Source organism: Seriola lalandi, unplaced genomic scaffold, assembly GCF_002814215.2.
Source record: "Seriola lalandi dorsalis isolate HSWRI2012SDOR001 ecotype SW California unplaced genomic scaffold, Sedor1 jcf7180002054585, whole genome shotgun sequence".
Classification (NCBI taxonomy): domain Eukaryota; kingdom Metazoa; phylum Chordata; class Actinopteri; order Carangiformes; family Carangidae; genus Seriola; species Seriola lalandi.
Genome location: NW_019525138.1, coordinates 172353 through 198135, shown reverse-complemented (window position 1 = coordinate 198135; position 25783 = coordinate 172353). Strand labels below are relative to the sequence as shown.

Here is a 25783-nt window from a genome sequence, read left to right as displayed (position 1 = left end):
TTTACAGTTTTTGAGGAAGTGATGGGAGTACCCTCCACCTCTCCCATTGACTGCAATACAATTCAGGAGGAGGTGTTACTGGGCAGAAATGGGTGAAGCTGATTCTGATTGGCTAATTAAACTCATTAATACAATGTGTCTACTTTAGCACAGACACTTACAGAATTTGAACATGAGCCTCAAAGCATTGGAAGTACCCTCCACCTCTCCCATTCAAATTCCAATACAAATTCAGGAGCTGATTTCTTTCAAATGGCTATTTGAGGGACACCTGCAGTGACTGATGTCAGTGTCAGGATAAGACATGATTGAAACTGAAAGTAACGTCCTTTGTACAGATTGAAACGTGAGGAGTGAAGTACACACACCAAGCAGCAGGCACATTCAAAATTTCTCCAGGAATTTTCTAGTTATTGTTATTATTCATATTCTATGAACTGGGAAGCCATTGACCTTGATCCTCCTCCTCCTCCTCCTATGCTTCATGGTTGGTTGATGCCAAAGTACTTGTCAGCTCTGGCTTGGAGACAGAAAATTTGTAATAGGACGATTGTGTCATGTTTGGGGTCATGTGTGCTATGTGTGCGGAAGCAGAGGGAAACAAGGCTCAACTCATGTTTTATATTGCACACTTTCTGTAAATTCAGTTGAAATTTGCAGTGTGTTTGGATAGAGACTTGATGGTTGTCTTTTTCTTCCTGTCTTGACATCCCTGCTGTATATGGGTTCAAGTTTACCTGCATGCTCACTCAACTTGATATACTGTTGCAGTGTGCCACATCACAGAATTAGAGTATGTAATTTCTGTCTCACATCTGATTGCTAGTAGGATTATTAGCTACTAGAGAAGTATGCAGGCTCAGAAATGAGACAGAAACTCCATAGATTGGCATTTGAAAAACATACATAACACAAAACGTATACATACCAAGACAACTAGGTCAAAATCTCACCGCCGGGTCTGAATAAACAGACATCAATAAAGAATCTGAAACAACACAGAGAGTTGAAGCATCCGACCAGTCTTTAGAAATATGTATGAGTGAATGATGATGATGAGAAATCCTTAAGAAAAGAACCATAAACCAACAGCCGCAAAGTTCCTTCTCCAGATTCAAATTAGTAAAACATATACTCACATTGGTTTTTTTATATTTTAAAAGTAATTTCTGTCTGCAACTCTATACAGTAATTCTTATAGTTTGAGGAGTGGCAGTGATTTGACTCTGGGTGGAAGACTTGTTGGAAGGATGGGTAGGAAGGTTCTACTGAAAAAGAATAAAAAAAAACATAAAAAATTAACATAAACTAGTTAATATGCCAGTGAACTTAGTTCAAATTCAAAATTGTGAACTGTGAAGTGAACTAGTTCATTTGAACCTGTGTGAAGTGAACTTTGAGCTAGCTCTTGTTTGGCATATACAATTAGTGATTTTTACAGTATTTTACAATTTTTCCATACAAAGCCCTGCTTTCATTTGCTCCTGTTTGTTGTTAAAGTTACTGCATTATGTGTTAATACAAACTCAACACTTCCCGTAATCATTTCAATTTAAAAGCCCTCTAGTGTTTGAGTGTATTGGAAGCATTCTCCAGCAGCACCCATACATGTTCCAGCCATGCACCAGGTTTATACCCACTCTTGTTTGAAAAGGAATCTAGCAACACATGCACTGAGTTGGCAACACTGATCTGTAAACACCCCCCTAACAGAAACTGTTTGCACCAATTAATTTTGAAAGAGCAACGGCCAATGGGAAAACTCCAACTGAGTCACTGGCTGACTAGTGGTGGAATTACGATCAGTCAGTCAGTCAGTTAATTACAGGGCTGGCTCCATAGTTGTGGTCCAGCCAAAAATTCCAGAGAAACTGAAAATTGGAATTTACTCAGGGTGGTAGTCTACACCTGTAACATAATAATTCTCTTTCACTAGTGTAAAAGTAGGAAAGGATACTGTTAGCAAACCTACTTAATAACTGCAAAACACTGATCATCTTATACCACCAAAATATCTCTAATATTTTCCATTTGTTTTTGTTTATGCGTGTATATTTTGTTTGTTTTGAACTGATAACAGTAGCCTAGGTAAGCTAATGTCTTTTGGTGAAGAATAGAAACTAAATTTATTAAACCCTAACCATAGCCCTAACCCCCCCTTCCCTCCATTCTTTCTCATAACTCTCGAACATATTTCAGGCACAGAAATTTTCCTTGCTATAATCCCTGGAAATACAGTGCCTCTGCTGAATCCAAATCATGCTGAAGTGATGGACAACATCAAAGACAAGAGCTCTATCAGCCTCTAACTGATTTCATCATTCCTACATGTTTCTGAGCAAAACACTAAAATAGACTGAGCGCTTGTCAGCTTTCCAGGTCAGTGGAAGGCAGAACAACTAATGCATCTAACCAGATTCAAAACAAGGAAAGTGAAGTGATCTGATCATTCCGTCTGTAGGACAGATTTCCATATGTCCACAAACCAGCCGCCCAATCAAAACCATTTATCTAAAATGTGGCAGGTTTCATGCCATGGTCTGTTGAATCCACTATCACAGATATTCTCTAACAGAAGAACAACTGCTCTTACACTGTAGTAATTTTTATGTCGCGATGCATTACTTTACGTGTCCATGCTCCTTGCTGATTCACTGATGTAATAATGTAGATTTTGAATGCGATAACTCTTTGTAACGGTTATTCCACCATCAGTTTGTTGTACAGTTGTTTTAAGCAAACATAATAACTTGTGTTGATAACGCAGGACCAGGGGAACTCAACTGTTGTCCCTGTTGTTAACTCCATAGGTTCTCCTCATCAGCGTGTTTTGATGTGTTGGTCGGGTCGGAAGAGAAAGAAATTATCTTTCCAGACCTCTCTAACCCTCCTCATCAATGCTGCAGACTGCAGGCTACATTGGCCACTGCAAGCATAACACACCTTAACCAACAAAAGTAACAAAAGCATTATTCATCCACTTGGTCTAAAATATAGATTTTTGAATCTGCCAAGCTTAAATCCAATTGTGTAAGGTTTGGGCTCAAAAAAGAGAAAGTCATACACAGTGTTGTCCTAACACAAGTGTTTCTCGTTCCAATCAGCCATACTTAAAGGTTGACTTAAAGGTGGGATGAAGTGTTTGTCTTGTGTATATGTAATTAGTATTAATGCTGAATTTAAATGGAAGCATTAAGTGTCTTGTGATCTACATGCTATTTTGTAGGCTTTTTTGGACAGAAATATTGTTGTACCTCAGAGCAGTGTCTGGTAGAACAGCGGTTCTACTGAGCCCTTGTTATCAGTGTGTCTGTCAGTGTGGTATCCTCTGCTGTTATTTCCTTCCTTTCTGATAGTACTGTGTTCTTTGAAACACAAATACCCAAACTGTCCCATTGCCTTTTCAGATGCACAGAGCCACTGTCTAACAGGAAACAATGGTCTTATACATCTACCCCGGCTGGTCCGGGTTCAGTGCTGGTGAACCGTAAAGATACAGTGTCTGCTGAGGGCCAAGTTGATCTGGCTGAGGATCAGTCATAAAGCTTTTACATTACTTTTACGCTTTTTTAAGTGTTCGCGTTCTATTGAAGTGCAATATTGTATTGAATATGCTTATTGAATCTAGAGCTGGCACAATTACTTGATTAATCCATAAGCAAACTTAAGCAAATCAATAAGCACTCCAATCAATTAATTAAGAAAAAGTGCCCAATATTTGCTTGTTCACACTCCTCCTGAGTATTTCCTTTTTTCTCTGCTTTTTATCTCTGCAAACTAAATATATTCAGGTTTTGCTCTGTTGATATGACAGAAGAAAACGTTTGAAAGATGTCATCTTGGGGTCTGGGAAACTGTGATAGGCATTTTAGCTGTTTTCATGTAGACCAAACAACTAATCAATTAACTGAGAAAATGATAATGAAAATAATTGTTAGTTGCAGGATCTCATGAAGCCACTTGATCACCTGCTGTCAGTGTTGTCAAGTATTAAGTGAAAGGTTGAATAGATGTTGGAAATCATATACTGTATTTATGTATTAGTGATTGGATGGCAGACCAGCCTCGTGACAGCAGGTATGTCTCAAATGAAAACGATCAAAGATGCATAAAATGAATTTGTAGTTATTTTTAGCTCAGAACAATTTTCACAGTTGACTAAAAATAGGTCAGTTAGTGAGCTTTCCCGAGCGCCTGTGTCCTCCTTATTATACTCATTAATAGCTCTGATCTCCTCATGTTAACATATTTCGGTCAGAGCCTGTATGTAGTTTTCACTTACGGTCATGTATGAGCCATCATTCTTATCAGATGTCATAGAGATGAGCATCATACTCAACAGCACTTCTGCAGGATAAAATGTATGCACTGACTGTCTCTTTGAATTTAAGATTATATAAGAATATTGTTAGGCCTTTACGTCAATGATCTTTGATGCCTTTATTTGTGGTGATTTGGTGATCAAGGAATTGAAAATGACCATAAATTCAAATGTAGAATGAAAGCAGTGACATTGATTCAATGTGTGATAGGAACTCATTTTGTAAAGCAGTGCTGCCCCGGTGTGGCTGTTACGTGGAAGCAGTGAAACTCATTCATGTCTCCTCTCTTCTCTGTGGCTCAGCTCTATGTGTGTGTGTGTGTGTGTGTGCATCTGTGTTATTTGTTATGTTAAAAGTTATTTATCAGATTTTGTCGTTAAGAAACTAAACTCTTTGCAGCCGGGCCTGAAAAATGACACAATAGAAAATGGAAAATCTGAATTCCTGAGTAAAATATGGTAAAACATTGAAGGTATGGATGAACAACTGAATTGGCCTTTTCCATACTTTTACATTTGAGCCATTTTCTTCAGAACCACACAGAGTGGGAGAATGTACTGTATGCATCCTGCTGTCTGAACTAGAAACATTTGTTATGAAAATATCATACAACATGAATCCCCCTGACATATCCCCTGGATATCAAAGAAAAATGTGATTTGAAAAGGAATATTATGATTATACAAAAAAGTCAAAAAGGTGCATTGGTTAGAGCATGCGTGTGTTACTGTGTGCTTGGATCACTGTTCTGTCCCATTGTTGAGAGGCTCCTATGTCTATTCAGCATCCTCTGCAGCTGTGTTGGTCCTTTTTTTATCCTTCTATTCATCCTGTCTCTCTTTGTCTCTTCTCTATCGCTCTCTCTTTCTGTCATTCTTTCCTAGAAGCTGTTGTCAGTGTAGATTCATGTGAGCTGTAAACATCATTAAATGTGACAATTGGAAATTGGACATTGGAAAATTTAGCAACTACAGACACACTTTAAAATGAATGAATATTAGCATTCATTAGATGCACACAAACATCACTCCATAGGATCTGTAAAAAGGCAATTGCTTGTCAACACATACAAAAGTTAGCATCTCATCACAAGAGGGCATTTTAAAATGTCTGGCTGATATTAATTCCTCATAGATTTATCAATATTGGCGGATATGTCAGCCAATAAGTAACTGTGAAATGTGATTAGAGACATGTCAAAGTCATGTTTAAGGTCATTTAGAAACAGTTACTCCATCACAGAGTTTGTCCACCAGGGAACACACACTGAAAAATAGCAGCTCAGAATGTATTTTGGTCACAAGAAATAAGAGAAAACCTTTCAGCTGCTATTCAGTTGCTCTTTAAATGAAGTTTGTGTACAGGAAAGCATAAATAAACATGTGGAAAGAGGGTTGAAAATCATTGAAGGCTTCACAGACTTTTTATTAATCTTGGAAGATCATCCATGATGATAATTATTACTTAGCTACTATATAGAAACACAAAACCTCTTCATGTGTTGCACTTCAAGTCCTCACGCTTATAGATCTGAAACACTTAGAACATAACTGACACTGTTCCAAATTTAATTAAAAAAAAAAAAGTAAAACATATACAACTATACACAATAAGACACCTAAAATATGCAGGAATTTATGTTCATGATAACTATTTCTAACACAGTTCACTTGCTGTAACAGTTTAACTCGTCACTTGACTCGTCACTTGACGTGGTGCACCTAAGGTATTAGAGGATCTGTTTCTTTGATGATTTTATCGTAAGTCCCTCTCATATCCAAATAGAACTAGTTCCAAAAATAGATCAAAAGCAAGATTTTTGCACATAATGACTACAAACAAAAGAAGTGAATACATTTAGGTGCTGATTCTAAGCTCAAAAAGACATGTAAAAATTGTGTCGATACCCAGTCAAGATGTGAATTACCTTAATTAAAACCGGAAGTGCTCAAATTTACAGGTGTGATTCTTCTGCCAGCTGAGTTACTTCATGTCTCTCTCTCTGTTTCTGTCTGTTCACTTTCACCTTTGATGGTGTTTTTATAACATTTAGCTGTTTACACTTAACTGTGCTTTAGTGACATGATCAAGTCTTGACTCTTTGTCCTACAGAGATTATTTCTCAGTGTTCTTTTCATCTCACTTGCTGTCTCGTTGGGTATTTCCTCCCTCTCTGCCCCCCCCCTTTCTGTCTGGGTCTGGTCTCTTTTAGACTAAGATTCTGGCTGACAGCTCTTTATTTACCTTACTCTCTGCTTTGCTCTTCTTCTTCTGACCCCAACTGCAGTACATTTATAAGTTTACAACTTATGTAACTGAAGTGGGTTTTATTTATAAAAGGGAGACAAACCTACCTTACCAATTTACAACTTAGTGATGTACATAGTGTGGAATATTTGTAAAAATGTTATTACTATCACCAGATAATATTTTTTATCAAAGTCTTTAGCCTTCCAATGAAAGCAAAAAAGCACATGAATACCTTAGTCTGTTTAAGACGTTTTTTTTTTTTTTTCAAACTTTGCTCTGCTGTTATTTTGTCTGTAGCTGCAGCCACTGGATTTAGCCAGTATTTTGCTTCAGCTCTTTCTCTGGCCATGGCATTCAGCATTTTATTTAGGCAAAGTCTGAATATACATAGTTCATTCTCCCTAGATCAGTTGATGAATAGATAGATCTGTTAACTGCATTTGATTAAATGTGTTTTTATGCTCTGGTAGGTGCTTTCATAGCCCTGAAGCATCCCTCCTCAAAGGCATCATGTGGTTTGTTGCCTTCATACTAGAGGTATGAAGAATCAGGACAGAATAGATGCATATTCTCCTCTGACTCATGCAACACATTGTTATTTTTGTTCTGCCTCAAGTCCTCACAGTCAAGGAAACATAGTACACAAATTGGTCACAGTGCTTTTTCCCAAACCAAACTTGTCAGACGAAGAGTCATGCACACTAATGCCAGAATAATGTTTTACAATTAGGGAAAGGGACAGTGACCAATGTAAAAGAAACAAGTAGCGAAGAAAAGGGGTTAGGAAAGAAGAGAAAAGGAAAGTGAAGATCACAAGATGACAAGAGATGAGAGATGCAGAGGCTGCTGGATGATGTTTGCATGGACGTCAGCCTCTTTTAGTGTCTCTACATCCCACTTCTCCCTCTTTATCGTCATTCTCCCTTTCTCTCACTGTCTCATTGTAGCTGCCCTCAGGTGTCAGTGGAAACAGGAATGTGGGGCTGACAGCACTGCTAGAGCCGCTAGGGCTGTGATGGAGGGTTCAAGGAGGACGGACACGTGCACACACATACACACAAACACACACACACACACACACAGTCTGGCATTCACATTTTTTCAAGAAGCACAAACATCTATGCTTGATTATAGTTTGATAATATTATTTTTGCACATATATCACATATCTCACACACTTGCTTATTTTACATTTATCTAGAACAGGACATACACATAGACGTACACACACACACTGATTTACATTCGTTCATAATTTTGTCTAATACCTACTTTATACACAGAGGACTGCTACTTACTTACATTATTGGTTAATGGAACACCTTACCAGTTTGTGAAATATGCTTAGTTGCTTTCTTTTTGAAGGTGAGATGAAAAGATGGATATCATGTCTGTGTGTTTAGTACAGAGACTGTTCCAGGATGCAGTTAGTTTTACTTAGCAAAAATACTTATGTCTCTCTCATTCTTTGTTCCCACCTGACACCAAGTCGTAAGTAAGGAATTTTGACGGATGAAATGTTGCACAACTGTAAATTTTGCATCTATCAAGCAAAAAGTAATGTACATAGTGTGTAATATTTTGATGGCACTATATGGTGTATGGATTTCAAACTGAGAATTTGGATACTTACTACTAAAATGGCACAGAGCAAAAGTAGTGCACTAAACAGCTAAAGAATGGCAGTATGGCAAAACTGCTATCCTGGCTCTGTCCAAGTCATCCAACACTTATAAAGACTGCCACCTAAAAGTTGGCAAGACAGACACTGATCTGCTAAAATTTTACAATTGCTATGACCAGGAAGCAGACTTTCTCTGACTTTATGGAAATCTGATATTTTCATATCACAAGTGATGAACAAAGACATAGAAACATGAGCCTATAAGGTAAAGTAGGTGGCGCATGTAGGCTATACACTGTATAGGCACAGTGTGGGCAGACAGGTGTGTGCTGGAAATAATTGAGTGAATACTTTCTATGGTATGCCTGTGAGTTTGATATACTGTAAAATGAGTTTACACAGGTATACTGTATACTGGCTTCAGGAAACAGCTACAGGCTTGCACTCCAAATCTGACATTAACGAAACCTTCTTTCTGTTACCAAACTAACTGTCAGCCATGTTGTAAATGAAAGCAACTTAAAGCAAACTTTGTCAAACAGTAATCAAGTGAATTAGTAACACCATTTATCAGTGCATTAATTAACCACATAATTGACCATTTACCCCTCTGGGTTTACTATAGCTGGATGCACTCGCTGCTGAGACTGTTCAGTACTACAACCCTGTAGTCTACAGGTTATGTAGACTCGACTCAACATGACTCAACTGCTGCTGATACTAGCTCTAAGATTAAAATGAGAGAGAGCTTGGCTAGCTGGTAAGCCCCTGCTTTCTCTTTTTATCAGTCATATAAATCAGCGAGAATGTTAAATCACACAACCTTGTAAAAATGTTATTACTATCTCCAGATAATATTTTTATCAAAGGTTTTAGCCTTCCAACATCAATTCAAGTGTTGGCCTCAAACATCAATTACCGGTTGGTTGTACACTTTATGCTAAAATAGGCTAATCCTGTCCTAATTCCAGCAACAAATTTAATACAAAGATATGGAACTGATTCCAGTCTTATCATCTCACTCTTTGAATGAAAGGTTTGATTTGGTTTATTCATGTAACAAAAAAATAAACAACAGAATCTTAAACTAAAACGACAATAGTGCAAAAAAAAAAAAATACAATTCACATCAATACAACAGAACTGGATGAAAAGCTCAAGTAAAATCTTACTGATAAGGTGTCACCTTGCTGGTAAATAAGCATTACCTGTCTAATGGAAGGCTGTTGGACAGCACAGCACCAGCTTCTGGCTACAGTATTTATTTAAGGCACCATATTTGAACATACATTGGTCCTGATCAACAAGCATGTTGAGTGTGGACAGAGAAAAAAGTAAAATGCTCATCATAAGTTTGCAGAACATAAGATATCTTCAAATTGCTTGTTGTGTCCAATTGAAGATTTCGCTTTACACTAATATTAAACAGAAAATCAGCAGATGGTCAGATTTCAGAAACTGGAACCAATGAATGTTTGCTTGCTTGACCAGTTTTTGTTGATTACTCTTCTGTTGTTCTACAAATTAGTTAATAATCAAATAGTCACTTTGCCCCCATAGTTTGTAGTACATCAGCATCAGGCACAGACTTGTGAGTCTAAATGGAGGAGACAGGGAGACCCAGAACAGGGGGAGAGAGAGAGTAACATTGCTCTCTGCTCTACCAATGGGCTGGATTGTGTAGCTAAAGGAGGAGAGGCATGTGAGTGTGAGAGAGAAAAAGAGAGAGAGAGTGCGGGGATGTCAGCAAACAGAAACTATTGAGAGAGAGAGACTGAAAGGAGAGAGCTTCATGACAGTGTTCAGAACAGCGAAGACTGTACTTAGACAGCAATATAGATAGCTGGCCACAGCCAATTCTTCACTATAGTGGCAGTATGAGGGGGGCGCACAGGATCAGCAGCAGCAGCACGGGATTGTTTCCAATTCCAACAAACTGACTACAAACTGCCTTCTCAGCTCAACTGGTCCAGGGACAGAATTCATCTGGTCTGCGATGGGTTTGTTTCCAAAGTCCAGAGACAAGCCCTAAATTTAAGCCAAATTGCATGGCACCAGCAAACCACTACTGCAGTGAAATGAGTGTGATTTTTCTGACATGGAGACAATTCTGTTTTGAAAAATATGAAGAGAACTAGTTGAAATTAGAGAGAGCTGTCAACTAATGTTGTCACAGTTTCTCACTGGGACCAATGCTGTTTCTCAACACAAGGATGCTACCAAAGCCGAAGATCTCATCTAGAACTGTGAATTGGACTAAATGAAAGGTGAGAAAATGCAAGAAGAAGTCAAGATTTGTTGAAGTCACACTCAGATTGGTAAAAAGAAATGAGGACTATCTTGAGACAACATGTTAGAAAACTGGACAAAATAAAGACAGATTAAATTTAATCAAATCCGAAATTGGATGCTTTTCTTGGCTATTGGCAGGATCTTCATGGCTTGGCTGTCTATCTTTGACACTACAAAACACAACCAGTCAGTTGCCGAGTGGAAGATATACACGAATGATGAAGCTCTGGTTAAATCCAACTCAAGGATTACCACTTCATACACTGAAGGTGTTTTGAATCCGTAGTCTGAGTGTGAGACACTTGAGAAGTTGACCTTACTGTAAGTCAATGGAAAATTGACTTCTCCTCAGATACCACTTCTGGCTATGGTGCATCAAGCAGATCGTGCAAAAGTGACTGGATTTATCAGTTGTGGTGTCCAAAGTCTTGTGACCCCTGGTGTGTGTTAGTTCATGTTCATTGCACAGTCAGTACATGTGGGTACTAATATGGAGGTATGCTGAGGGTGTCGGGTGTTGCACCAGCTCCATCAGGCCACAAGTGGCAATTTCAGTGTTCTGTCGGGGTGGACTGCAGTGATGCCGAACCTCGCTGTATCTGGCTGGCAGTGTTAAGGAATATTTCACCTCGCGCCTCACCCCGGCGGACATTCATTGCATCACCAAGAAGACGGAGCTCCAAGAGGGTCATACAGCGCCATCGATTGTCCTGGGTAAGAGGGTGGATGGTAGTATTGTGCTGTAACTGCCAATACATGATTACTTTTCTAAAGTCAACATTTTCCCAAAGACATTTTTGTAAAGCTCAAAAGGAATCTGAAACATGCTTTAGATCATCATTAGGCACTGTTTGTTGAACTCACTGTCTTCAAAGCCAGACCAATGAAAGTCTTTCAGAATCAGCAAGCCAAGAATTGATGATATTGAAGTTATTAATGTTGCCTTTCTGCATTCCTTTTTGTTTTGGGGACAGAATGCCACAACCAGCCGAATATCACACATTTGATATATTGTGTCAGCATCAGTTGTCTATATAAAAGTCTTGCCCACCCAGAGCAACATTAGATTTCATTTGGAGTCATGTTTTTGATGGCCTAATTAATTTAAACCTGCAATAACTAATGCTGTGGCCACTTTTTTTCAGCAGAAACACGTTGCAAACAAAACACTGACACCTCATGATGTTGATATGGTGAACTTGCTGGTGAACTAACCCTAACCCTTTTCTTATTTCCACATCTAGCAGTCACAGAGCAACATAACCATCAACAAGATCATTCATGTGGAGTGGTGTTTGTGTCCAGCAGATGAATCAAAGCCCAATATTCCCTCTGTTTTAGCTCTGTTTTTTCTGCTGAGCAGGTAGTATGCATTGGGTTTATTTGTTCCTCAGCTTCTTACTGTGGCTGGAAACGAGGTTGATGAGAAAAAACTGTAAAGTTGTGGGCCAGGACACCAAATTGTGGAATGAAGGATCATACTTGAGTAAAACAAAAATTGAAACAAGTGAAACTATCAATCCAATTTGGCAGCTTCGTTCTTTTTTTGTACTGGACTACCTTTGGATGTTGCCATTGCTCCATCCTTGAACATAGTAGATTGACTGCAGCTCTAAAAACAGCTATGGCTGTCATCATCTGAAGGCTCTTCATCTCCTGTCTGATCTGATGACTGTGGACAGGTGTATGTCCTCTGGTATTAGTCTTCTACCATCCTTCTTTAACCTTTCCTGTCTGCTCTGATCAGTGCACAGGAAAGACACCATTATTGACCATGTCCTTTTCTACAAGTGTAAATTCTCGTTTTATCAGAGGGAGCGAAGGTTAAGGTCCTTGCTGTGAACTTCAGTGTGTTAGCATAGGTACTGCAGAGTGGAGCTGAACAGAATGTGTATTACCAGCCTGTTGTCACCTACAGTTTGGAGGAAGATTGAGCACATGGTGTTTGACTCATTTGAGTGTGTGTGTGTGTGTTATGTTATGTCTCTGTGCCTCCTTTAGGTGTTATATAATGTAGCACTGAGGGGGCCTGTTAACTAGCGGAGGGGAAGGGAGACGAGGCTGATGCCCTCACTACGCACTGAGATTCATGTAACTTTATGTAAAGCCTTGTTTGTGTACAGTATTCAGACGTGGGTGTGTGTGTGTGGTCGTGCTTTTACATCATCTGTTCAGATATGCATCAAGGATCACACTGCTTCAACACACACTGCATGTAGCATGTTTGTTTGCTGGTAGAGTGTGTCTTTTAGTTATCCAGCTTGTCTGCGCTTTGTGTGTGAGTGTGTGTTGTCACACAAAGTATCTGTCAGTTTGTATTATCTGATCTGTGTATCCAGGCTGGATGTGTGTCTTTTTGCATCGTGTCACTCTTGCTCTCTCAGTTCAGCTCACTCTGCTGTAGTCTAAATGTCAGAGGAGCACAATTACTAAATCATTATAGTACTCAACAAAAACATTTGTAAATTAATTCAGCTGCTGGCCCATGTTTATGATGAGCTATATTTAAGACAGCACAACAAGCCCATGTTTTGAAAGAGCACAATTTTGCAGAGTGTTCGGGATCATCACATTTGATGTAGAATGTGCAGAACATTTAATTCTGCTCAGTGAGCATGTAGCCTTGGGTAGACAAGCTTACATTTAAATGTACAGGCTATATTTCAGTGTATAAATGTTCCTTCAATGGTTTGTGTTTTGTATAAGAGGGGGTCTGGGTTAGGACTCAGGAAGGTTTGGACAAACTCTCTTCATTCCCAGCATGAACAAAGCACTGATGTTCAGGTGCAATTTTTAACCAACAGTAGTAACAAATCCAGGGGTAACTTACAACAGAACCTGGCCACACACTTATCATGGTGGTGAATAGGGACTGAGACAAAAGCATTCGTAATTTATAATTTAGCAGCCGGTTGGTAAAAATATTAGTGTTTGGACATACTGAGCATACTGATAAAGTAAGAAAAAGTGGATTATATTGCAGGTGAGAAGTCACTTCTGACAAAAGGGGTATCCTTTATGTATGCAAGGGCATTTGCATAACTTAATGCAAATCATAGAAAGATGTTTGTATATGCAGTGAGTGTGTGAGTGAGTGCAAGAGAGAGATATGGAGGGGAAGGTAAACGTGTACAACATCTCACCTCTGTGTTTCCATTCACTTGTGTGAAATGTCACCTGCAAAGATGTCAGATGATGAGGAATTTAAAACAACATTGTACCCAACTAACACACACACACACACACACACACACATACACACACAGCCAGTCTCTCTCTCTCTCACACACACACTCACAGGGAGAGAGAGAGAGAGAGAGAGAGAGCACTAAGTGATAAAAACAATAAAAAGCACTTTTCATACAGTGTAACACAAAGTGCTTTACAAAATATAAGCAATTAAGTAAAAAACAAGCCCCACCCCTTCACTCTCTCTCTCTCTTCACTCACACACACACACACACACACACACACACACACACACGCTGGAATCAACTGAGGTTATTCATTGTGTGTTGTGAAGGCTGATGGTAATGAAAATAAATGTTATGTAATGCTATTAGAGTGGCTCTTTTAAAAAGTTTGAATAAGTCAGTGTGAAGTAAAAGCCTTAAAACTATTTAATATCTGGTTAGAAAGCAAGCCAACATCACAAACTAACACTGCCTTTCAGTGATTTGAGAATAGTTTATAGAGGTTATTGTTATTTGTTTGAACATATAATAAAAAAATTGATCTAAACTTAATAAGTTCTCTCTGTGGAAAGTGTATGTCCCCTCCTTGCTCTCCTTGGAACTATTCTTAGAGGCGGAGGTTTCCCCAAATCATGCTTCCCAAGGGCTTGACCATCCAGTTCCTGAACAGGCTTCCTGTTTGTGTAGCTGGCTTAGTCGAGTTTGAGTGCTTTTTTGTGTATAATGATGTGATGTGCGTGTCAGTGTGCATGGCGACTATGTTTTCGGTCTCCCCTGTCATCATAATCCAGCAGTAAGATATCTTCAGTACTGTCTACTGTATTTTGTCCACTGTTCATTATCCATACAAGTTCAATACCAAGGTTTTGGCCAACAGTTGCCATTTTGATTATATGAGACGCTTGAAACATTAAACCGTTTTCAACAGTTGCTTCATAGTGATTGAGTGCTTCAGAAAGCTTTGTTTCAGTCTCACTGCTCAACAGCCTTGTTGCCAACAGCATCAGACCTACCTTCTCCGCACCATACAGACGAGGTTACCAACTAGTTATTAAGAATCTGGAACATTTAGCAGCTAAGGAACCAGACTTTTTTCTCAGGAGTTGGTGGAGACCAAAACAGAGCTAAAAGAGGAGTGAATATTTGACTCGCATTCACTGGTTGGACTCTTAATGAAAGGTAAAGCTAATGTCTTTCTGCTGGATGTGTAAATAAACAACTGGCTGAAAACATGTAATTATAAACTTTTTAAAGTGATAGTATGTACTGTGTTGTTTATTCTGCCTTCTGGCTCTGTTCAGTGCGACAGTAAGGCAGCATGAACAATACCCTGAAAGTGATACTATTTCTCATTCAGAAACTGTAAAATGTTCAAAGGGGAATCCTTTATTTATGCAAGGACAATATTGATTAATTAAACTCATAGATAAATGTTCATGTACACACACTTACAAATAGAGCTGGCAAATAAAATCACACAGTTCAATAAAACATACTCTAGTATGTTGGCATTTCACATTGAGTGGGTGGGTTAGTAAGGTAAGAGATGTGGAGGGGAAGGTAAACATGTACAACATCTCACCTCTGTTTCCATTAACTTGTATGAAATGTCACCTGCAGAGATGTCAGATGATGAGGAATCTAGCACAACAATGTACCCAACTAACAATGTACACAATTATCGCTGCTGCAACACCTGTATTATACCTGCTATGTCTGGTGGGGAAAAAAGCCTTTTTGAGCTTTAATCTTTTTCAAGCTTTCAGTGTATTATGCCTTCAAGACATATATAATGGTAACTGCCACTGAGAACTAACTCGCTCTATTGAAATAAGCTACCCTTGTTGAAGCCTCACCACCAAACTACAATTTTTCATACTCCTTCCAGGAAAGGTAAAAAAGGTGGCGGCACAGCAACCTCACTCACTTTACAGACCACCCAAACAATGGGCATCTTTTATCTCAGATTTTTAAGAATTACTTAACACACTAACGACAACTGGAGTATTATTTCAGGTTTATAATTTATGAGATTCACGATAGCATTGCTTAACTTCCTGTTATTGTTGTCTTAATTTTCTTTTTTTTTTATTGTTTTTATCACTTAGTGCTCTCTCTCTCTCTCTCTCCTTCTGTGTGTGTGTGTGTGTGTGTTTGCTTCTATTTTGTAAAGCACTTCGTGTTAGACTGTATGAAAAGTGCTGTACAATTAAAGTCTGAAGTAATTATGATTATGTCCATATACTGTGTCGGCCTAGTCTTTTTTTTCCTAATAGAGCTTTTTGGCTCAGTTCAGGCACAACACTGAAGTCACACTTCTTTGCTGATCGACTATCTTTTCAGACCTGCACAGTATTGCATCATAAGGTTAAATATCAGCTGGGTTAGCGGGTTAGTCGTTTCTCTTGTTGGAAGGTCCACTCGCTGTGTTTCTTTGTTGTGGACCTCCTGTACCACATACAGTTATTTGTGGATGTTTTTAGTCTCTCTCTGTGAAGGTCTATTGTTCATCTAATTTTCCAGATCTGTGTTTATGAGCCCTAATAAGTTCCTGTTGTTTAATGACTGTTATTTATAGATGGTATATATTTTTAACTCTGCCATTGTTGGATGCAGTTAATAAATGTGATTATAGTTGAGGTTGTTGGTGAAAACAGAGCTTCCTTTTTGGAGAGAGGAAGTCTCAGAGAAATTCCTGGCATTGAAGGAATTCTGCTCTGGTCGAATCTGGGCAGAGTCCTGAGTGAAAGGAACACACACACCGACACCCACCCCTGCAGACTTCCTTTAAATCTATTCAACTGTGGATAAATTCACACTCACATAGACAAGTTCAGTGGAGACACCTGAAAATGATACTTGAGATGTACTTTATGATTCACATGGTAAAGTTTTGTCCATATTCCAAAAGGGAAAGTAAAGTTAAGCAATGTTGACTGAAACATTTTCTCCAACTTCTCTTTTCAATAGGCTAAAGGGCGGAGAGATGGCGTGGTGTCATCCAATGAGAACAGGCGCTGGCCGCCATCATCGGGTGAGGTGGAGGGCGGGTCGTGGCAGGGCCCAAGTACCATTTTACTCCAGAAGAATTCACAGGGATTTGGCTTCACTCTGCGCCACTTCATTGTCTACCCACCAGAGTCCTCCCTCCACTGCCTCAAAGTAAGTGATTTGCCTCTCTGCTTTTGGACCTCGACCTGGAGCCAATCTGTCCTTTCCTAATAAGTTCTAGGGAGGTTTTCAAGAGAGAACCATGTAACTTGTATAAATTATACTGAAAATAGGAATTTATTTGATAGAGAAGCTCCATTTAAACCCAATTAAATATTGATTAATTATTTATGTATAATTCACATGAATTGTGTGCAGGCCTATAGAAACATTTTTGCATGCTCATCTGACCTGCTGGACATTGATTACAAGACTCTCTGCTTTTGCTGGCAATTAATCAGAATTAACTGTTAGTGTCCCAACTGCAAACCATCTCTATTTCCCCTGTAATTAGCACCAAATTGCATAGTCCAGGGTAGTTATTGGAAATTATTTGGGAATTGGATACATCTTGTAGATTGTTGTCAACAACAACAAATGACCTTGAGGATCAAATAAAATGTTACCGAAGCATAGTTCTAAAGTTCTGAAAAGTTCTAAGCATAGTTTTTATGTCTGTCTGTGTTCTTCATGTGTATGATGTATGGAAAAATCAGTCTGTGCTGTTATGTTAAAAAAACAGTCAGAAGAATCAGAGATCAGAGTCTACACACATCATACAGGGATAACTGTATAAGCTTAAGTGTTGCATTCAGCCTGCAAGTCATCTGCTCCACACAAATATGGCTCCTGTAGACAGGATGGTAGCATTTGTGGCTTGGACGGAGGTCACTGTGTGGCAGCAGAGTTCAGTCTTTATCCAGAGTGCCCTTTGAGTGTCCACGTCAGGAATGAGCTGACACAGGCAGACAGACAGACGGACAGTTTACAGGACACTTTATGAGACAGTTAGAGAGTTAGTCAGATAGTCATGATGTAAATCGACTGATTTACAGTCGAGGCAGCAAAGTCAGCTGGTGTCAAGGAGACCTGTGCTGGGTGTAATGTGAGGCGAGAAGCGCCCCCCTGTGGTCCTCTCCTCCTTGCACAGAAAACATTTAACATCTGCTCGGTGTCTCTTGCACAGGATGAAGAGAATGGAAATGCTACTGGACCTGGTGAGTGTTTCATTTTCCTGTTGACTTAATTGGTTACACATTGTTCGCAGATGTTTAGCCATTGGATATGTAGAATGAATCATTTCATTTATTTACATACCCTTGGGACTAATTAGAATCTATTGTAATCTGTTAAATTAAGCACAATGCTGATACTGTGTGTGTAAGGGGACCCTTTGTTTGCACATGTAGATGGAGCTGATTCAACTTTGTAGATTTTGCTGATAGTCTCAATCTACGAAAGTTTTTTTCTGAATTTGGATGTGAATGTGCCTGTGTGTGTGTTTAAGCATGTTGTCAGTGGTCTCGTTTGGAGCCAATGGATACCATCTTTGTGAAGAGTGTCAAAGAAAATGGCCCTGCCCAACAAGCCGGACTGTGTACAGGTAGAAGACACACACACACACACACACACACACACACACACACACAGTGTCCTCCAGAAACACTATGATTTCAGTGCACTGCACAAATAACCTCTCCAAGCACTTCCCACGGCTCATCTATGTGATATCAGTGTCGTCTGTAAACGTCCCCTAAACAGTGCTCACTTCATCCAAAAAGGCTACAAATTTTGCTGTTCCCCCAATTGAGATTGGAGGATTTTTTAGCCTATGATAAAAACTGATTCATAGTAATAATGATAATAATAATGATAATAATGTGAAAACATTACACACCTGCTCTATGATGAGCACAGTATTGGACAGTCAAGGCCTCTTTGTTGGAGGAGCCAGGTGAATCCAGTGCGTCTTCCTTGCATTGATGATGAGCCGTCGGTAACAGCAGCTGGAAGCTTGTAAAATCCCCCATTCACACCAACAATATATTTAATGGCGTTGAAAACATCCACACCCTTTGTTGTGTTATGCAAAGACACCAATTTCAATAATTCCTCACCCACTTCAAGTGAACTGTCAATGGCTCAAGAGATGGAGACAGGGAGAAGCTCAGGTCTGTGCAATATAAGCTGAAGAGGAAATTAAAGCAGGTGAATGAAGACTACAAAAAGAAAGTAGAGAGGAAGCTGCAGCACAACAACACCAGAGAGGTGTGGAAGGGGATGAGGACCGTCACTCGCTATAAAGAGAAGAACAGCCACAACATCAGGTGATGTGGACAAGGCCAATGAGTTCAACCTGTTCTACAACAGGTGTGACACAGCCTCACCTGTTCTCTCTCCCACTGCTTCAGCTGCAGCTTCTCCTACGGCATTTCCTCCACAACCTGACACTGCAGCTGCAACTCCCTCCACACTGGGGTCAAGTCTCCTGCCCTTTACAGCGGAGGAGGTGAGGCCGGAGCACAAGAGGCCATGCCCTGGAAATGCAACAGGCCTGGATGGTGTGTGTCCGTGGCTGTTAAAGGACTGTGCAGCCCAGCTGGCTGAGCCTCTCCAGAGGATCTTCAACTTAAGTCTACAAACAGGGAGGGTCCCGGTCCTGTGGAAAACATCATGTCTTGTTCTGGCACTTAAAGTAGGGTGACCTGCTGAGATAAATGACTACATAGATAAATGGCCCTCACATCACACATCATGAAGACTCTGGAGCGGCTGCTTCTTTACCTTCTGAGGCCACAGGTTAAACATGCAACTAGACCCCCTACAGTTCGCCTACAAAGAACATGTTGGAGTGGATGATGCTGTCCTTTACATGCTCCACTGGGCCCATTCTTACTTGGATGAGCCAGGTAGTTACATGAGGATTATTTTCTATGATTTCTAATGTGCATTTAACATCATCCAACCCCCCATTCTTAAAGACAAGCTGGAAGGGATGGGGGTGGATCCCTGCTTTACATCCTAGATTGTGGATTACCTGACGAGACCACCACAGTACGTCAGGCTGGGTAACTGTGTCTCAGGGACAGTCATGATCAGCACTGGGGCTCCACAAAGGACTGTTCTGGCTCCGTTCCTGTTCACCCTGTATATGGCGGACTTTAAATACAACCTTGAGTCCTGCCACATCCAGAAATACTCGGATGACACAGCTAATTTGGCGCATATCAGGAACAGGCAGAAAGAGGAGTACAGAGATCTGACGATGGCCTTCAGTGAATGGAGCGACAAGAACTGCCTCTTTATGAACATCTCCAAGACCAAGGAGATGGTCATTTACTTTCGGAGGTCTAGGCCCACCCTTCAGCCAGTCAACATTCGAGGGAAGGACAGTGAGGTGGTGCACACTTATAAATACCTAGGTGTACACCTTGACAGTAAACTAGACTGGTCTCTGAACATGGATGCCATCTATCAGAAGTGGCAGAGCCAGCTCTTTCTCCTCAGGAGGCTCAGGTCCTTTGATGTCTGCAGTGAAATGCTGCACATGTTTATCAGTCAGTGGTGGCCAGTGTACTTTTTTATGCTGCAATCTGCTGGGGGCAGCAGCATGTCTGACATGAACACAAAGAGACTGGACAAGCTGTTAAAAAAAAAGGCTGGGTCTGTGCTTGAGAGGAGTTTTGCGTCACTCAGGACTGTTGTGGAGAGACGCATTCAATGTAAGATAGAGGCCATCTTGGACAATACCAACCACAACATTCTGGAAGGACAGAGAAACTCATCTCACTACGCTGCAAAACAGAGAGGTTCAGGAGATCCTTTATTCCCTCTGCCATCATGCTATACAACACCTCAGCCAAAGGATATGGACTATTCTAATTATTATTCTTTATTTATTATTAACTGTTTTTATTATTATTATTATTATTATCAACAATGAGATAATGGGCACATGAATTTCCCCTAGGGGATTTATCCTAGGGGATAAATAATAAATAAATAAATATCTATCTATCTATCTATCTATCTATCTATCTATCTATCTATCTATCTATCTATCTATCTATCTAGATGAGAAGCTGGCTAACATGGGAGAAGTTGTTTTAGCATTCCTTCGACATGATTGTGAATGACAAAAATCTTTGTGTCATTGTGCAATAGGAAAGGGAGACCGTTTCAAAATTCTAAGCCGTGTTATCATCTCCAAAAACCTTAGCCATCTCTACTGCACGGGTTGCACTGAATGAAATCAACATGATCACAATGGGCTATCGCGGATGTCACACTGTGTCAGAGGATATTTACATAAAGTTGAGCCTGTCTCAACCTTCCCCAGTAGTGCAGCTGGGGACCTTTTGAGTCCTTTTTTGGATCTGTTTAGCTCAGTGGGGGGTGCAGGGCTGAAAAACGTGCAAGCATATAGCAATTATATTATATGTACATTTGATTTGTATCAAACTCAAAAGTATTAGTAGAAAAGGTTGTTCATTTTTGGTCAGAACTACTAGCTATGAGTGATGAACAGCTTCTAGTGGACATGTGTTTCATTATAATGCATTGGTTATGCTGAGCAAGTTTCAAACCTTTTGATAATGTAATAAAAGGAACTGAAGCCAAGGAGATGAATTAGGAAATGGTTGTTAGTAATGTAAGTTTTTAGCAAATAAGATTTTTTGGGGAGAAAAACTGGATAAAATGTTCCTCAACCTCAAATGCTGATGGTCTTTCACTTCAAGTGAACATCAATAAAGGAAAGTGCTCTTTTGGAAGAGTAGGTTTAGGGAATTCAAATGATTAACTCAGTATCTAAATATTGATTGAATATAAATTCATACATGGAAAGCATGATTACATAACCTCTGGCATTTTGTGTGTGTGTGTGTGTGTGTGCATGTGTGTGTGTGTGTGTGTACGTGCATGTGTGTGCTCACAGGGGACAGGTTGGTGAAGGTGAATGGGGAAAGCATTCTTGGGAAAACCTACTCTCAGGTGATCGCACTTATCCAAAACAGGTGGGAGACTCGTGTTTATAAATCCCATATTTGACCTCTTATTTATTTTGTACTTACATGTTGTTTTTTTTTAATCTTTCTTTTTTCTTTTTTTTTTTTACAGTGAAAACATTCTTGAGCTCTCAATTATGCCAAAAGATGAGGATGTGTTGCAGTTGGTAAGTGTGAGTATGATCTTTCTTCTATTTTCTCTTCTTTCCTTCTTTCACCTTGATAAATTATAAAACAGTTATCTAGGCTTTTTAAGTAATAGCAAGGGCTGTGTATCTCTGTTATAATCCATTTATTGAAGTTTATCTCAAAAATTTTGAAATATGCATGGACAAAAAAGAACTGTAAAAAAAGAACTGCTTAAAGGGAGGCGACGCAACAACCAACACAGAGCTCAATAAAATTAAAAACAATGGGGTTTTATTTTATTTTTTATTTTAATACACAAGCCAATAATTAATATATGCAAATGTTGGTTAACAGTTTTCTGGTCAGCTTAAATAGTCAACCTTATATTCAACCTTTTAAAGGATAAGGTTGGGGACATATTTTCTTTATAGTCCACAAATCTCATGTGCAGAGCCAAACCAACACTTAATGTCTCCTAACAACTATTGTGTAATCAAATAATAATAATAAATACAGGGTTCTCTTCGCCTCTTCCAGCAAAATACAGCTGAACCAGGTGTTTTTTCAGCTCGATGGCGGTAGACTTCCAGAGGACAAAAGGCACAGCGTAATTCACAGCCTTTAATTGTGCAACCTGCCTAATGTTTTGATACTGCTGTGTCTTCATCAGTCAAAGTGGACAATGACACGAGGCAAACAATTACAGTCAACCTAAACCAGGTGTACAATTGTCATTGGATAATTGGTTGAACAGGGTTTCTTATCTATTAGATAATGAATCCAAGGGGTATGAGTTTACCTAGTCACTGTCTCAGTGGCACAACTGTCCAAGTGCCCCAGCTCACCATGTCAAGAACAGAACACAGACCTCACCTTACGAGGATAAAAAGTACAAAAAGTACAAGTACAAACATCTGTCAAGTGTGACAATTTAGAGAAAGAGTGACAAATTAAGTAATTAATTTATGCCAGAGGGCTAACACCATGACAGAAACGAGACAGAAGACACAGTCACCTCTTAAAGTTCCAAAGATAAAAGTACAAAGCGTACAAATACAGACATCCACTGAGTGTGACAAATTAGTGGGAACCTGACAAATTTAATATTTATGGCAGGGTTCCACTGTATGCAGTGTGTGAATCCAATAAGCCTCTCTGGAGGGCAGTGAGTTAATATCTTACCTATGGGAGAGGGTGAAATCTTAAATGATGCTGCAGAGCCATTGTTTACCTGTGTATAATGTCAGCCAACAGTATAATCCATGTTTTGTGTACGTATTGCAGTCTTATGTTCAGATATGCAACTCTTTAAAGCTCTTTTTGTTTGTCCAGCATAAACCAGACCACAGGGTCATTTCAACATATAGAAAACATGTGCTGCTGCAGTTAATGAAGGATTTCATGGAGTACTTGTCTCCCAGCGCAGCAACAACCTACACAGATGTGTATTTGGTAAATAAAAACAGACAAAAAATTGAACACAAGTAATACACTTGCAATGCAGTAATAACTGCCTTAACTTTATTAAAGGAAATAAAGTTCCAGTGTTGGTTGCACAATAAGGATTAAGCTTTTATAGACAAAAAGAAAAACAATGCAACAAGGTGCATGCTCTATCTGCCTCAATCTGCCCTCTAGCTGTTCCTGCCACCTCTGTTCTTTTATCCTTTCTGTCCTTTTTACATTGTGCCCTAACCCCTCCTGTCCTCAGGCATACTCCCAGGATGCCTACCTGAAAGGCAACAAGCCTTATTCAGGTGAGGCCCAGAACCTCCCTGAGCCTCCGCCTCTCTCTTACCCTTCCACAAAGCCCAGTTCCACAGCCCCCCAGCCCAGCCACAACCTCCACAGTCTCCTAGACAACTGGCAGTGCCGATCTGGGCCCACCACCTCGCAACTGGATAACCACCAGTCTGCTGCTTCTACCCTCACATCCGGCTGGCCCGGGGGTCCTGAGGATTCCAGAGGCCACTTTACCCCATTGGGACGGCACCGTGGCCGCTCCTCTTCAGCCATCAATGTGCTGGACTTTCACTTTTCTAACCACAATGCTGCCATTGCCTCTGCAACACTGCCTCCGCCAAGGAAAAGCAGCCTACCGGCTTCTGCCCGTGCCCATGCCGACACCCTCTGCCACCAGGCTCTGTCAGAGTGGTACTACAGCCAGGCTGAAGCTGCAGAGCACATGTCCCCACGCCACCGCAGTATTTCTCAGGAACGTTTAACAGAGCTGGGGCTGGGGTTGGCGCTCGGCCCGGGACCTATGTCTGCCCCCACAGCGTCGTCAGAGCAACGGAGAAGAGAAACCCTTCTCTACCACCACCAGGCAGCTGCTGCTTCCCATGATTCCTATTGGCTAGGTGGTTGGGGTGGTGTGTCAGGACCAGGAAGCAGGTCATGCTCAGAGAGCCTACTGGCAGCCTACGCTGAATACGAGCACAACTATGGCCGTTCTGTTGAAACACTGGCACAAGCCTCTGCACTGGTCTTACCATGCTATGAACACAATACACAAAACTCCCAAACAACAACAACAAAACCCAGCAAGCAGATAGACCAGAAAGCCTCAGGGTATCAGCACCAAACAATGACATCCCCCATCACAACTTCCTCCACAGTGCCACCCAGTGGCAGGCAGTCAGGTCAGCAGGTAGCTGAACCCCAAACAAGACGTGTAAAAGAGGAAGAGCTGGTGAGCTACAAAAGCTACGGTCCTACTTTCTCCCACAAAGCTGGTCACCTCCTCCAGCAGGCCCACTCCTTCAGAGAGCCTAGCTACAGCGGCCCCCACCTCAACTGGAGCCCCAGCCGCAGGAGCAGCCTTGCAGACAGCGAGGGGAGGGTGGTACCCAGGCCACAGTCCACACCTGCCCTGTCTGTGTCAGAAGAGGAGAGAGCCCACCTGGGAGAGGACAGGGTGGTCATCTCTCCTATCTCACTGAATCAAGATGTGGTCCTTAGGCAGAAGCCTCCTTCAGGCTGCCGGACTCCCGTTCATGCTCTTCAACATCCCCACTACACAACAGATATGGAGTCACCCAAGCCCCCTGGTTTGACACCTTCACCAGGGACCCTCTCTCCTATCTCTTTGGGACCTGGCTCCAACCGCAGGACCAATGGTAGCCTGGCACAGCATGCATATGACTCTTTGTCCTCTATTCCCTTCATAGGTAAGTGAGCTTTCCTCTGTAGCAACTGACTTTTTACAGCTACCTCAAAATGGCCTGATAATGCAGTGGAGTATAAGACAATTTACATTTATTGTTATAAGTGCTGTAAAAGTCAAAAATGTGTTCCTGCAGATGAGATTGCATTTTCTCAAAATTACACAAACCACATATTTGTTTCATTTGCAGTCATAACAGGCACGTTTAGTATAGTTTTATTTTGTATGTATTAATATGTTGTGTGTTGCTACAGAGCTCTTCAAAATTTCACTTAATTTATGTGAACATTTAGAAATGTTTTCTTTCAGTGTTTCTATCCTTTACACCTTTTTGTGTTCATACCTGTCGGTGTATGTCATATACATGTCAACATAATAATTGTACCCTCAGAACATTTAGTTTTCAAACAGTTTGGTGTTTCCAACTGGTGTTTGAAACTGTGTTGATGAGCGCTGATTGATCTGGTCTTTCTGTAGACCTTTACCTGTCAATTATTTTTATACTGTTTTAGTTATGCAAATTTCTCAGAAACAGAGCTGCTCTGGAGACAGAAATAATTTTATAGGCTCAGCCAACAGGCCAAATAATATCAGTTTTGCAGGCTAACATCAGAGTAGACTGAGGCCTGGTGAGAAAGGTAAGGAGTATGGGAGAACTGATGAGGTCTACCAATATTGCTACAAACAGAAAATATGTAGGCAAGTTCAAACTGAACTGTAACTATCTGGGTAGGAATGTCACTCAAAACATTTTGTCATTTGTAAAAAATAACATATACGGTAGTTCCTCTAAGAAATGAAAAGTTATT

The 25783-nt window shown here is 40.3% G+C and overlaps 1 protein-coding gene across 1 annotated transcript in view; it reads left to right on the top strand.

Moving 5' to 3' along the window:
- LOC111664343 (rho GTPase-activating protein 23-like) overlaps window positions 1-25783 on the top strand; it is a 54409-nt gene that overhangs the window by 9889 nt on the left and 18737 nt on the right. Inside the window, exons 2-7 of the mRNA XM_087177259.1 lie at window positions 16653-16844; window positions 17860-17890; window positions 18181-18276; window positions 21610-21688; window positions 21792-21852; window positions 23520-24978. Coding sequence (XP_087033385.1) covers window positions 16653-16844; window positions 17860-17890; window positions 18181-18276; window positions 21610-21688; window positions 21792-21852; window positions 23520-24978 — 1918 coding nt within the window. The remainder of the gene's footprint in view (window positions 1-16652; window positions 16845-17859; window positions 17891-18180; window positions 18277-21609; window positions 21689-21791; window positions 21853-23519; window positions 24979-25783) is intronic.